This window comes from Ylistrum balloti, unplaced genomic scaffold (genome assembly GCF_031769215.1).
Source record: "Ylistrum balloti isolate Yb309-2 unplaced genomic scaffold, AGI_CSIRO_Ybal_v1 Utg370962, whole genome shotgun sequence".
In the NCBI taxonomy this organism is placed as follows: domain Eukaryota; kingdom Metazoa; phylum Mollusca; class Bivalvia; order Pectinida; family Pectinidae; genus Ylistrum; species Ylistrum balloti.
This window is the reverse complement of record NW_026782541.1, coordinates 93,579-110,236: the sequence shown is the minus strand read 5'-3', so window position 1 is coordinate 110,236 and position 16,658 is coordinate 93,579. Positions and strand designations below refer to the sequence as shown.

Sequence of the window (16,658 nt, the reverse complement as noted above, 5' to 3'; positions counted from 1 at the left end):
TTACTGGCAAATTGGAAAAATTGGTGGGGGGGCCTATTAGCGGGAGGGGCTTATTTGCGGTGAAATACGGTACATATAATAACCCAGTATTACAATGTTTATTACATACCTATGATAATAAAGTATTACAATGTATCTATTACATACATGTGATATTATCATCTTACCATGTTTATTACATACCTATGATAATATAGTATTACAATGTATCTATTACATACATGTGATGATATCATCTTACAATGTTTATTACATACCTATGATAATAAAGTATTACAATGTATCTATTACATACATGTGATAATATCATCTTACAATGTTTATTACATACCTATGATAATATAGTATTACAATGTATCTATCATATATCTATGATATCTATCTATAATAATATTGTATAATAATGTATATATTCCCTACCTATAATAATCTAGCATTACAATTTATCTATTACATACTTACTGTAATTATCATATCTTTTATTATATACATAACTTTATATCTCTTATCTATTATATAAACCATCACATAAACATCATACCTTGTGGAATTTTGGTGAATAAGAATGTCTCCTGGAACATAGGGTTTTCGCCTGGCTTTGCCTTGGTTTTAAAACGGTGTTTCTTTGAGGGGAGGAGTAGGAGGCGGACCTGTGTATTACTTGCTCCGCCTCTTTCCTTACTGGGAATCTCCTGTGCCTGGTGTATTGTTACCGCCATACGCCCTCGTTTAGGGTCATATGAAAATGTCATTTCTAAACTGCCACACTTAGAGATTAATGGAGGTTCCTTTTGTAGATCACTGACATCAAACAAGTGTTCCTGTAAACAAAATAATGTTCACAAGTTTATTTTTACCCACTGAACAAGTGTTCCTGTTAACAAAATAAAGTTCACAGGTTTACTTTTATCCACTGAACAAGTGTTCCTGTTAACAAAATAATGTTCACAAGTTTATTTTTACCCACTGAACAAGTGTTCCTGTTCACAAAATAAAGTTCACAAGTTTAGTTTTACCCACTGAACAAGTGTTCCTGTTCACAAAATAAAGTTCACAAGTTTATTTTTACCCACTGAACAAGTGTTCCTGTTCACAAAATAAAGTTCACAAGTTTATTTTTACCCACTGAACAAGTGTTCCTGTTAACAAAATAAAGTTCACTAGTTTATTTTTACCCACTGAACAAGTGTTCCTGTTCACAAAATAAAGTTCACAAGTTTATCTTTATTCACTGAACAAGTGTTCCTGTTCACAAAATAATGTTCACAAGTTTATTTTTATCCACTGAACAAGTGTTCCTGTTAACAAAATAATGTTCACAAGTTTATTTTTACCCACTGAACAAGTGTTCCTGTTCACAAAATAAAGTTCACAAGTTTATTTTTATCCACTGAACAAGTGTTCCTGTTAACAAAATAATGTTCACAAGTTTATTTTTATCCACTGAACAAGTGTTCCTGTTAACAAAATAATGTTCACAAGTTTATTTTTATCCACTGAACAAGTGTTCCTGTTCACAAAATAATGTTCACAAGTTTATTTTTACCTACTGAACAAGTGTTCCTGTTCACAAAATAATGTTCCCAAGTTTACTTTTACCTACTGAACAAGTGTTCTGGTTCACAAAATAAAGTTCACAAGTTTATTTTTACCCACTGAACAAGTGTTCCTGTTAACAAAATAATGTTCCCAAGTTTAACTCTATGTTTTATTTCCATATATTATTACTATAAAATATTAACAATTTTACAGTGAAGATCATCATAACGTGTATCCTATTTATCAGTGATTAAAGCAATACAAACAACACTATGAAGATGTAATATAGTTACTTGTCCATTTGTAAAACCTTTTTCTTTCATGTATCAATTACCTGGTTGTTTAGGAATCAGAGCCATTAATACATTAATACTACAACTATTTCTTGTGGTTTACCTCTCACTAACAAAAAGGATTGATTAAATATTTATGATTGATAGATACATTTAACATTATATATCCCTTTTGTGGGCCATACACTTTACACACACCTCGAATTTCTTCCCACCCTGAAGGGCCACAACTTTCTCTTATACAATTATATTTCCCTCCAAAACAAGAGGGTCATGGCCCTGACAATTGACGAGTGGATGGACAAACCACAAAGTCAGCTGATGTTGGTCTGACAAATCTGATGAATTCAAATTTTGAACGTTCCTAGAAAGTATCAGAAACTCATAAATGGTAGTTTTGTGCATGATAAACAGCTGCACCATCATGTTACAAAATAACTACTGTGGTTACCATGTTGAAGTTTTGATCAAACTGCAACGTAACAACATATTGTCTCTTTTTTTTTTCTTTTTCAAATTCAAATTCCAAATATTTTTTTCATTAATGTGACTGAAACATGAGAAGAAGTTCAGACTATTTATTCTATGTTGGCTTTGGGACCAAAGTGTAACAATACGATTTGGTTAGGGCAATACCAAGATCACTTCATTCATGTTTGATATCATTGCCACTCCATGATAATGTTTCAGGCCAAATTTGGTTGAAATCTACCAAGACATTAACAAGGAGTAGTGTTTTGAAGCAAACTTGTCTAATTTCTCCCATGTCCCTAAGGGTTGAATCAAATTTTGAATTTAAGAATTATTTGCCAACCCCTACTGATGTTACAGACAAAACTTGAATGAAATCCATTTAAGCATTAAGGAAAAGTAGCATTTTGAAGCGAAGTATTGTCTAACTACCCATTTGGAGCCCAATCTCCTGGTCTCTAGAGTCAAATCAAATTTCTGAATTTAAGAAATGATCCCCCATCCCAAATGTTTCAGAGAAAATTTGATTGAATTCCACCAAGGGGCTAAACAGGAGTAGTGATATAAAGGAACAGTTTATGGACCATGTTGTTGCACTTTAGCAATAGAAACATCTTGACCCTTTGAGTAAATGACCTAAAAAAGTTTTGAAATTCGGCCCATATCTCACAAAAATATTTTAGACTGATCATATTTTGAAGAAAAAGAGGCCCACAGTCTTTAAGGGTCATCTAACTATAAAGACCTATATATGAAAGAGGCCAAACAGGCCTAAAATAAATTGTTCAACTACACTACAGTTTACATAGAAGGCATTGATGGTTCATCAAGACATTTTCTGCAAATTCTAAATCATATTCTTCATATATGCACTACACAAATGCCATTACTCCGAACATTTTGCTTGTTGAAAAAGTATTCTACAGGCCCAATATCAAGAGCCTTGGCCTTTCGGTTATTGAGAAGAAGTTGCTTAAATATTTCAAAATATTTCCAACACCTGTGACCTTGACAGTAGGTCAAAGGTGAACAAACTTGGTAGCCCATCATCCCAGCATGCTACAGGCCCAATATCAACACCCTGGGCCTTTGGTTATTTAGAAGAAGTTGTTTTAATATTTGAACATATATGACCTCTGTGACCTTGAAAGCAAGTTAAGGTCATTCATATTAACAAACTTGGTAGCCCATTATCCCATTATACCGCAGGCCCAATATCAGTACCCTGAGCCTTCTGGTTATTGATAAGATGTCAGTTGAATGGCAAGTGTACGCAGGGTGGATGAGTGCACAATGCACAGCATAAAACGACAGACAAGAACATGATGGCTATAGGTCATCCTGACAATTCAGGTGATTTAACCTAAAAAAGTAAATACACGGAAATAAGGATGCCATTACAAATGGGTTTTGGTCTTCTGACAAGGTGAGCTAATAAATGTATTTTTATAGAGTATTAATTAATTATGATGGAATAAATCTCACTCCACATCAATATTTAAGATGACTTTGGACAACATCATAACCCAATCCCAACAATCACAACACAATATCACTACAGGACAAAATTGCAGTATCACATGGATTATAATTACAAATATGATGGCTGCATTATTCCACACACAACCCCATCCATAATCGTCAGGAATTATGACACAGCAATCCATTTAAAGAAGATTGCCAAATTCCCTTGTGGGATCAAATATTACAAAATCAATATTTCAGGGAGCTTAACACTGCAACTAACCAATAGGGCTGATCAGGCAGTATTAAGTATTACACAGAGACAAGGAACAGTTATGGGGAGTAAGTCTACTGTTATTACACAGAGACACGGTACAGTTATGGGGAGTAAGTCTACTGTTATTTGATAAAGGATAGTGGTATAAACATCATATTGAATGTTAAGATGAAGGTCACAGGAAAGGAAGAATTACTATCTTGTTTTCTCAAAATTTGTTGAATTTTAAAATTTCCTTAACTGTTTTGATTTTAAACCAGGACATCCCAGAGATACTTACGTCTGCAGACATTCCTCCAACAAGAGATATTTGCTCACTGCCTGAAGCAGAAGGTGAAATGATCTCTCCCTGGTAGGCCTGATTGTCAAATGTTAGTTGCGTCTGTGAGCCCTTTGGTGAGAGTGAGGCTGTAGAAGGTTCTGGGGAAACTGCTCCACTTCCGGCACGACTGCTCCTCTTCCCTCCCTCACTGCTGCCCTTGGGGGTTTGAGGGACACTCTCCTCATCACTTGAGTCCCGTGGGGTCTGTGGTACTTCCTCCATTGACGACCCTGTCTCCCCCTCATGCACCAGTGATACTTTGTCTTTTGGAGAGAGGTAGCTTTTCTCTGAAAGTAACAGTATTCTGTACTGTTTAATTTTTTTATTAATTTTGTCTTAAACATAATAATTTTCACTGGACAACTAGTTTTGATGGACATTTATATTTGTTGTTATGTAAATTCCAACTATCATCAATTTTAGTTTCTCTACAGTGAAATATCTTCAGAATTTTAAAAAATGTTAATTTGATAAAACAATATGATGCAACTATTCTATTCATAGAGAAATAAAAGTGATTTGAACACATGTTAAGGTACATGTTTAAACAGAAAGGACAACAGAACATAAACTGGTACAGTATATGGCATGTCCTTTCATTTCTCACTGGATTTATGCTCCTGAAATTGATTCAATTGATTTTCTAAAATGAGATACACGGTTTGATAGATCTTTAACATTAATTTTTAAAATCTTGTTGGTGACAAGCTGCAGTTCAATGTTGTGTAACTGCCGTTAATTTTCATTTTACATAGGAGATATATAAAGGAATAGCTATAATAATCCAGGAGTCTGTGTAATACTCCAGACCCAACACTGCCAACCAATAAATCAGGCATTACTAATAAAACATTTCAGCACAGAATTGTCATGATATGGCATTTATAGTCAATCTATGTGACAAATGCTTGACAGGAAAATACAATACTGCAGTGCTAGTGTTAATACAGTACTGTAGGATTTTCTGTGATTATCATCAATGTCAACAGAACAGTTTAATGTATAAATTAACATTTCTCTATACATGTAGCTATAAACATTTCTCTATACATGTAGCTATAAACATTTCTCTATACATGTAGCTATAAACATTTCTCTATACATGTTGCTATATATTAACATTTCTCTATACATGTTGCTGTATATTAACATTTCTCTATACATGTTACTATTTTTTTAACATTCTCAGTAAATAACGAGAACAATAATTGTTTACCAACTGATGAACCACAGTCCATGGACATAGGGCGTTTTGAGTAACAAACCATCTGATGATGGTGAGCTAAAATCTGAAGTGAATAGTACTTACCTGTTATACTTTTCCTACTTTTAGAACTTTTTACACTCTTACAGCTGCGTACACTCTGTGACGTATCTGTGCGCCGTATACTGTGTGTTGTGGCGAGGGTGCTCTGATACCGTTTAAGTACCTCATCATCACTATCACTGGATGTCTCATCATCTTGATAGGCATATGCACTGCCTGTAACACAAAAGGTTAAGGTTTCTAGATGATACAAAAAATTTAAGATTTCAAGGTTATGCAAAACATTCAAGGTTTCTAGGTAACACAAAAAGGTCAAGGTTTCTAGGTAACACAAAAAGGTCAAGGTTTCTAGGTAACACAAAAAGGTCAAGGTTTTTTATGCCCAGTGACATATAAAAGTCAAGATTTCTAGATGACACACAGCACTATTAGTAAACATGTGTAATGAAATATTTTCTACATAAGTTGCCATGTATAAATATTAAATAGTTCAAAATTAATTTTCAAACATTTGAAAACATGATCAGACTTCAAATTTATCTTTGATATTTTCTCTAAAACTGATATCATCTTTCCTGTATATACGACATGGTATGTTGTACACCGGTGACATTTTTCGGGAATATTACTCTGAAAAGTCCATTCAAGTCACAAAAAGTGTTTCCAAACTGGTGAGTACTATCAACATTGGCGAAATAAGTTCATCAACATAACATGAAAACAACTAGATGATACTGAAACGGAAACCACCTTTAAAGGCTCTTCTGTTATGGCAAGACTTTGCTAATTAAAATTATGGAGGGGTCACAACTTTCTGTAGTTCATCATATAAGGCACATTGAGAATCCCTATGTTGACCTTGACCTTTGAAGTACAAAAATCTAAAGCAGCTCACCTTCTCATATATGTAAACAACCTTGCAAAGTGCTGTCAGTTACAAAGTAATGAAGCAGACACAATATTCTTTAGTTCAATTTTGGGGTTCCTTGAAAAACCTAAAGTTTGAAAGCTTAACCAATTTGGAAAACAAACAAGAATTTGGTATGTGACAAATTTCTACTAGTGGGTAACAAGCTTACAAAGCTTCATGACTCTAAAAAGTCTGGTTACATAGCTATGAAGTAGACATGAATGTATTTCCAACAGATGTATTTACTGATAAAAATAGGGGTCCTATGAAAAGCCCTAGGTCTGAGAACTTGACCTTTGGAGAACAAGAATTTAACATATGACATTATCTAATAAGGACTGACAAGCATACAAAGTTCTCTCACTCTGCTATAAATGGCAACAAAGTAATGAAGCAGACATGATTGTGTTTTGTACGACAGACACACATTGACCAAGCGACCACTCTGGATGTGGTGATACCCTAATGACAGGTTCTTGGGATACATTGTGGCTATGTCACACCAGCAATATCAAGGAAAGAGATGGCATTTTGTTTTCCACATCACTATTTCCTGAAAGAAGTGGAGCTTTTATTGCTAATGTGCGGCGTTAATCTGAGAGAGAAATATGAACACAACAGTTGGAATTTCTGCCTTGCTCATTACATTCTTATGACAGTTTTAATACCAATAACTACAAGCTGTTAACAAATCCCTCACAAATTGCCACACACCGTAACAGTGCTGCCAGGTTACAGCTCCCCATAGATATTCACAGACTACTGCCACAAACAAATCTGACTGTAACATTGGCTGTCAATAGCTGTCTCCTACACAACCAGGACTTCACAATGCCTACCACATACAGCTTATCAAGCAAAGCAGCCTGTTGGCTACAGTTACAAAACCAGTTTCCTGCCTTAAGCAATGTTTCCCTTCCAATCACTAAGCTAAGCAGTTAATGATGATGATATTGATGTACCATCAAGACAAGTGCCACATATGCTTTCAAACTAACCCTTCAAAACAGCAGTAACACTAACTACATGTGCTCTCATATATAATACTCAGCTTGTAAGCACATAACTCTATCCACAGCTTTGGAGCCAGCAAACTATCACTGACTTCATGCATTTGTCACTCATGATCAGTTGCCACATCATAAAGATGTATGTTTTCATCCATTCTGATTTTTATACCCAAAATCACTTGAAAAGATCATTTTAATCAGTCGGAAATGTCCTTACCTCTGTTAATACCTCACTCTACCCATCATTGTATAAAGAATGGAGTTAAAGTGTTAACCAAACCTGTTACAAGCCTTCTACAAACTGTCAGCCTTAAATGTTGTCTCCATATATACACAAGTATACAGGAACTTTGGATGACAATCCAAAACAATGACACAATTCAATGTCCAATTTTGTCGGTCAGCACTGGATAGAGAGAGGATATATCATAAGCAGAATTAATCAGTGATTTTCCTATTGCTGTCAAGCCAATGGAAGCCTGATTAAAACACTCCACTGTGACATCATCACAATGCACCACTGGAGTCAGCCAGTGTAGTCATAAGGGATATCTGACACAACATTGGCAGATACATCAGCATCAGTCTCTCAAATCAAGGCTTGTTGAAGTCTTTGAAAGGCTCTTACCTAAATGAGACTTTCAGACAGGGATTGGTCTTTCAAACATCGCACCAAACAACTCTTGCATCAACAATCATGTGTGGAACAGTTACAATAAGTAGATCAACTGTATGATATAGCCATATTACATTTAACCTGATCAAAGGGCAAGTAATGTCAACTGTTATCCCCTTCCCAGGAATCAATAAAATCTAGTCCATGGTCACAGCTCACTGTAATCACTAGGAATTATAATAAGCTATCGCAAAGTCCCAGCTCACTGTAATCCCCACATCAGAGTTTAATATAAGCTGGCCCTAATGTCCCAGCTCAATGTAATTCACATCAGAGATCAATATAAGCTAGGCCTAATGTCCCAGCTCACTGTAATCCCCACATCAGAGATCAATATAAGCTGGCCCTAATGTCCCAGCTCAATGTAATTCACATCAGAGATCAATATAAGCTAGGCCTAATGTCCAAGCTCATTGTAATCCACACCTCAGAGATCAATATAAGCTAGGCCTAATGTCCCAGCTCATTGTAACCCACACCTCAGAGATCAATATAAGCTGGCCCTATTGTCCCAGCTCATTGTAATCCACACCTCAGAGATCAATATAAGCTGGCCCTATTGTCCCAGCTCATTGTAATCAACACATCAGAGGTCAACATAAGCTAGGCCTAATGTCCAAGCTCATTGTAATCCACACATCAGAGATCAACATAAGCTAGGCCTAATGTCCCAGCTCATTGTAATCCACACCTCAGAGATCAATATAAGCTAGGCCTAATGTCCCAGCTCATTGTAACCCACACCTCAGAGATCAATATAAGCTGGCCCTATTGTCCCAGCTCATTGTAATCCACACATCAGAGATCAACATAAGCTAGGCCTAATGTCCAAGCTCATTGTAATCCACACATCAGAGATCAACATAAGCTAGGCCTAATGTCCCAGCTCATTGTAACCCACACCTCAGAGATCAACCTCAGAGATCAATATAAGCTGGCCCTATTGTCCCAGCTCATTGTAATCCACACCTCAGAGATCAATATAAGCATGCCCTAATGTCCCAATTTATTGTAATCCCCAACTTAGGAAATCATGAAAAGCCCAAGGTCTGCTTACCTAATATAGTACAAATGTTATCTGAATTTATTTCCCTTTTTTTTGCTCTTTATGGGACAAAAAGAACCAAGCTCCATTACTCTTTGCAGATTTGAATCCTTATCATTATAGAAACCTCAAAGTAAACCGAGTTGCTTTTAAGGTCAGACAAACAAAAGAATTGCTTTTATTAATTATTACAATTTGCTTTAGTACAATAATAGCAATTTCATTGACAGCGTAAAATCAGACCTACTGATACAGGCATGCAGGTAGATCACCATGGTAATGTCACCAAAGGATTCACAATTACCATGTTATTTCCGGAAGAAGTTGATAATCATCTCTGGCCCTTCTCTATATCCCAGCAAATCAATACTGGGGAAGGTTGATATCAGAGCTATTACAACCCCACAGGGAGGCTTTAGCTGCCCTGGCATCAGAACAGTGACTGTTTACATCATTGGTATATATATGGCTTGGGTTACAATCTGCCAGCATTATCAGTACAGGACTTAAGTTAGCACCAGCCATCTTTATCAGTAGAGGACAGAAATTAGGACCAGCCAGCACCATCAATACAGGACAAACCAGCCAGTATCATCAGTAAAGGGCTATATTTAGAACCAGCCAGCACCATCAGTAGAGGGCTAGATTTAGAACCAGCCAGCACCATCAGTAGTGGGCTAGATTTAGAACCAGCCAGTACCATAAGTAGAGGGCTAGATTCAGAACCAGCCAGCACCATCAGTAGAGGGCTAGATTTAGAACCAGCCAGTACCATCAGTAGAGGTATTGATTCAGAACCAGCCAGCACCATCAGTAGAGGTATAGATTCAGAACCAGCCAGCACCATCAGTAGAGGTATAGATTCAGAACCAGCCAGCACCATAAGTAGAGGGCTAGATTCAGAACCAGCCAGTACCATAAGTAGAGGGCTAGATTTAGAACCAGCCAGCACCATCAGTAGAGGGCTAGATTTAGAACCAGCCAGCACCATCAGTAGAGGGCTAGATTTAGAACCAGCCAGCACCATCAGTAGAGGGCTAGATTTAGAACCAGCCAGCACCATCAGTAGAGGGCTAGATTTAGAACCAGTCAGTACCATAAGTAGAAGGCCAGATTCAGAACCAGCCAGTACCATAAGTAGAGGGCTAGATTCAGAACCAGCCAGTACCATAAGTAGAAGGCTAGATTCAGAACCAGCCAGCACCATAAGTAGAGGGCTAGATTTAGAACCAGTCAGCACCATCAATAGTGGGCTATAGAGCTAATAAGAAAAATAAAAAATAAATTTAAAACATGCTTTCAAAGAATACAAGGAAATCGGAAAGTCTTAATTAATACTGAATACTCCAACACTTTGCCACTCACTTACAGTCTGTATTTACACTGCTTTACTGCAGAGTTGTTTCAGTTTTACTACTATGCCTAACTTATCTCATTATTAGCAAATTATTTCTGTATCTTTAAACATATTGAAAAAATGGTGGAAAACTATAACTGAAAACATCACTGTTTACAAGTAACATCACTACAGATGGAATCCAAGGTGATCTGATTTCTCCAAACAGTTTCCATGGTACTCACATCAATGCTACATAAACCACCTAAATCAGAACTTCTGGGCTTTGTAGTTCTAATAACAGGTTTATCAAACCCTGCTTGCACCACTGCTCTGTTCACATTTGATCTAGACATTCCCCAGTAAAATGTCAGGACAATTATTCAACTGTGCATGCATAATTTGTGAACTTCCGATTTACCCCTACTTCTACGCGGCAAAAGAAACTAGTTACAATTCTGGTCTGCAATGATGCAGAAACTGTTGTTAAAAGAACAGCAAGAACAATCTGACAAGTCAACAGAATGTTTCATCAAATTCCAAATCAATGAGGTTATAACAGGAATAAAACACAACATAAGCTGAACGCAACCCTTTATATAAAGGTTTATCTATATAAAAGTTAAAGCAATCCCTTATATAAAGGTTTATCTATATAAAAGTTAAAGCAATCCTTTATCTAAAGGTTTATCTATATACAAATTAAAGGCAATTCCTTATATAAAGGTTTATCTATATAAAAGTTAAAGCAATCCTTTATATAAAGGTTTATCTATAAACAAATTAAAGGCAATTCCTTATATAAAGGTTTATCTATATACAAGTTAAAGCAATCCCTTATATAAAGGTTTATCTATATACAAATTAAAGGCAATCCTTATATAAAGGTTTATCTATATAAAAGTTAAAGCAATCCTTTATCTAAAGGTTTATCTATATAAAAGTTAAAGCAATCCCTTATATAAAGGTTTATCTATATACAAGTTAAAGCAATCCTTTATATAAAGGTTTATCTATATACAAGTTAAAGCAATCCCTTATATAAAGGTTTATCTATATACAAGTTAAAGCAATCCCTTATATAAAGGTTTATCTATATAAAAGTTAAAGCAATCCTTTATCTAAAGGTTTATCTATATAAAAGTTAAAGCAATCCTTTATATAAAGGTTTATCTATATACAAGTTAAAGCAATCCTTTATCTAAAGGTTTATCTATATACAAGTTAAAGCAATCCTTTATATAAAGGTTTATCTATATACAAGTTAAAGCAATCCTTTATATAAAGGTTTATCTATATACAAGTTAAAGCAATCCTTTATATAAAGGTTTATCTATATACAAGTTAAAGCAATCCTTTATCTAAAGGTTTATCTATATACAAGTTAAAGCAATCCTTTATATAAAGGTTTATCTATATAAAAGTTAAAGCAATCCCTTATATAAAGGTTTATCTATATACAAGTTAAAGCAATCCTTTATATAAAGGTTTAGCTATATAAATGTTAAAGGAATCCTTTATCTAAAGGTTTATCTATATACAAGTTAAAGCAATCCTTTATATAAAGGTTTATCTATATACAAGTTAAAGCAATCCTTTATACAAAGGTTTATCTATATAAAAGTTAAAGCAATCCTTTATCCTATATAAAAGTTAAAGCAATATAAGGTTTATCTATATACAAGTTAAAGCAATCCTTTATATAAAGGTTTATCTATATACAAGTTAAAGCAATCCTTTATCTAAAGGTTTATCTATATACAAGTTAAAGCAATCCTTTATATAAAGGTTTATCTATATAAAAGTTAAAGCAATCCCTTATATAAAGGTTTATCTATATACAAGTTAAAGCAATCCTTTATCTAAAGGTTTATCTATATAAAAGTTAAAGCAATCCCTTATATAAAGGTTTATCTATATACAAGTTAAAGCAATCCTTTATCTAAAGGTTTATCTATATACAAGTTAAAGCAATCCTTTATATAAAGGTTTATCTATATAAAAGTTAAAGCAATCCCTTATATAAAGGTTTATCTATATACAAGTTAAAACAATCCTTTATATAAAGGTTTATCTATATACAAGTTAAAGGCAATCTTTATCTAAAGGTTTATCTATATACAAGTTAAAGCAATCCTTTATATAAAGGTTTATCTATATAAAAGTTAAAGCAATCCCTTATATAAAGGTTTATCTATATACAAGTTAAAGCAATCCTTTATCTAAAGGTTTATCTATATACAAGTTAAAGCAATCCTTTATATAAAGGTTTATCTATATAAAAGTTAAAGCAATCCTTTATATAAAGGTTTATCTATATACAAGTTAAAGCAATCCTTTATATAAAGGTTTATCTATATACAAGTTAAAGCAATCCTTTATATAAAGGTTTATCTATATAAAAGTTAAAGCAATCCTTTATATAAAGGTTTATCTATATACAAGTTAAAGCAATCCTTTATATAAAGGTTTATCTATATACAAGTTAAAGGGAAATCTTTATCTAAAGGTTTATCTATATACATATTTATCTATGGAATCTTATTGTACCATATTACCAGAATTATAAGCTGTATTGTTTTCCCTTGTTAGTTGGGTATGCAGCTTATATATTGGTGTGACTTACATGTGGATGAAAAAAAAATTGACTGGATGAAAAAAAAAAAAGAGTATACCAGTACACCGTATTGTATACTTCTATAAAATAAGAGGCAGCTGGTAAGTCATTTTATTATCTGTCATTATTGTCCTGACTGCAAATACACGGCACCTGTCATAAGTTTCTCGCTATGTAAAACATCTAACTTTCTTGTAGTAGAGACGGTATTGAGTTTTTTTACGAGTACCTGCCTGTCACGTGTTTGTGACTGAAAGAGATCATCTAGAACCTTCATTTGCAATTGTATACCATATATTGATTTGAAGATTGAAATGAAAATAACATTCTTGTGGATTTAATTAATCGTACCTTTTAATATGAATCACTATAATATCTTCTGAACTTTTGTCATTACTTCAAAGCCGTAGCAGAAGTTTACAATAGCCTTTTGCACCCTGGGAATTTGGTCAGCATGCTAGGGCCTTCATTAACATTTAACCATACAGGCAATGATGGAGACATTGTTTTGTAAACCGTACGTAACATCAGGACCTATTTCTGTGTGTAGACAATCTGTGAAGGCATCTAAGCCAAGTGAGTTCAATATTTGCAATTCTATGATTTTTTATCTACATCAATAAAGGATTATCTGTGTACAATTCATTCACATACTTAATTAAATGTTTCACTGATGATCTTGATAAATTGCCTTTCATTGCCTGTTATATCAATGAATGTTGGTCAACGGAACAGTTACCACTTTGTAAGAACTGCTTTCTGCTATCTGTTACCGGAATATCAACAGTAGTGGTCACCATATTGTAAGAAATGGTGCAGCTTATTTTCCTGTGAGCCTTATATGTGAATCAAATGGAAAAAATCAGTGAAAATCGGCTCTGCAGCTTATATGCAGGTGTAGTTTATAACCCAGAAAAAATATAGTACTTTTTCTGAAGATGGCTGTCCATACGAATGATGTGTTCATCATTTATACTAGACAACAAGACTGATAACGAAGATCTACATCAATAAACAATAATCAAATATCTTGATATTCACAAGTACCAAACAAAGGGAATCAGACATTATTGGTGATTTGGTGATCGACCAAGGCTTGGGTTACTGACACCATTCCATCTATTGCAGACTGGATGAGTGTCACCTGACCAAGCCTGAGACCAACACTGTAACAGCCCTGATTGGTTCCTCCTCATTACAAGAACAATGTGATTAAGTAAAAAATCAGGATGGGTAATGAGAACCATCACCATTGATTTGCACAATAACTTGATACCAATTGGGCCAATAGAAAGATGGATTTTATCTTGGATAGGAATATTAATTACACCTTGTCTCTGTGGTAATTGGTTTTATCAAACACATCATCATTCAGAATCACAGCTACATGTTCAATCAGAGTCACAGCTATATTATCACTCAGAATCACAGCTATATTATCAATCAGAATCACAGCTATATTATCACTCAGAATCACAGCTCAGAATCACAGCTATATTATCACTCAGAATCACAGCTATATTATTACTCAGAATCACAGCTATATTATCAATCAGAGTCACAGCTATATTATTACTCAGAATCACAGCTATATCATCACTCAGAATCACAGCTATATTATCACTCAGAATCACAGCTATATCATCACTCAGAATCACAGCTATATTATCAATTAGAGTCACAGCTATATTATTACTCAGAATCACAGCTATATTATCACTCAGAATCACAGCTATATTATCAATCAGAGTCACAGCTATATTATCACTCAGAATCACAGCTATATTATCACTCAGAATCACAGCTATATTATCAATCAGAGTCACAGCTATATTATCACTCAGAATCACAGCTATATTATCAATCAGAATCACAGCTATATTATCACTCAGAATCACAGCTATATTATCACTCAGAATCACAGCTATATTATCAATCAGAGTCACAGCTATATTATCAATCAGAGTCACAGCTATATTATCAATCAGAATCACAGCTATATTATCAATCAGAATCACAGCTATATTATCAATCAGAGTCACAGCTATATTATCAATCAGAGTCACAGCTATATTATCAATCAGAATCACAGCTATATTATCACTCAGAATCACAGCTCAGAATCACAGCTATATTATCACTCAGCTCTTGGAAATGGAATTTTCTCATCAGTTATCCAAAAAAGCATTGAAATGGAAACTATTTTTCTTTAACAAATAATTAAATCTGTTTCTACTGTAGATCAAAAGGGCTACTCTGTGTGATCCTGTTTTACTGTATAATTATTGATATCACTACACAATAAGTTTTACTGTATAATTATTGATATCACTACACAATAATAGGTTTTACTGTATAATTATTGATATCACTACACAATAATACGTTTTACTGTATAATTATTGATATCACTATAAGTTTTACTGTATAATTATTGATATCACTACACAATAAGTTTTACTGTATAATTATTGATATCACTACACAATAAGTTTTACTGTATAATTATTGATATCATTACACAATAAGTTTTACTGTATAATTATTGATATCACTACACAATAAGTTTTACTGTATAATTATTGATATCACTACACAATAAGTTTTACTGTATAATTATTGATATCACTACACAATAATACGTTTTACTGTATAGTTATTGATATCACTACACAATAAGTTTTACTGTATAATTATTGATATCACTACACAATAAGTTTTACTGTATAATTATTGATATCACTACACAATAAGTTTTACTGTATAATTATTGATATCACTACACAATAAGTTTTACTGTATAATTATTGATATCACTACACAATAAGTTTTACTGTATAATTATTGATATCACTACACAATAAGTTTTACTGTATAATTATTGATATCACTACACAATATGTTTTACTGTATAATTATTGATATCACTACACAATAATACGTTTTACTGTATAATTATTGATATCACTACACAATAAGTTTTACTGTATAATTATTGATATCACTACACAATAAGTTTTACTGTATAATTATTGATATCACTACACAATAATACGTTTTACTGTATAATTATTGATATCACTACACAATAAGTTTTACTGTATAATTATTGATATCACTACACAATAATACGTTTTACTGTATAATTATTGATATCACTACACAATAATACGTTTTACTGTATAGTTATTGATATCACTACACAATAAGTTTTACTGTATAATTATTGATATCACTACACAATAATACGTTTTACTGTATAGTTATTGATATCACTACACAATAAGTTTTACTGTATAATTATTGACATCACTACACAATAAGTTTTACTGTATAATTATTGATATCACTACACAATAAGTTTTACTGTATAATTATTGATATCACTACACAATAAGTTTTACTGTATAATTATTGATATCACTACACAA

At 33.5% G+C, this 16,658-nt stretch overlaps 1 protein-coding gene across 1 annotated transcript in view; it reads right to left on the bottom strand.

The window, feature by feature from the left end:
- The window catches only part of LOC132559739 (synaptotagmin-16-like), a 33,382-nt gene that overhangs the window by 11,355 nt on the left and 5,369 nt on the right, over nucleotides 1-16,658 (bottom strand). The window contains exons 2-4 of the mRNA XM_060224365.1: nucleotides 5,676-5,849; nucleotides 4,325-4,653; nucleotides 542-821 (exon numbers count right to left, since the gene is read on the bottom strand). Coding sequence (XP_060080348.1) covers nucleotides 542-821; nucleotides 4,325-4,653; nucleotides 5,676-5,849 — 783 coding nt within the window. The remainder of the gene's footprint in view (nucleotides 1-541; nucleotides 822-4,324; nucleotides 4,654-5,675; nucleotides 5,850-16,658) is intronic.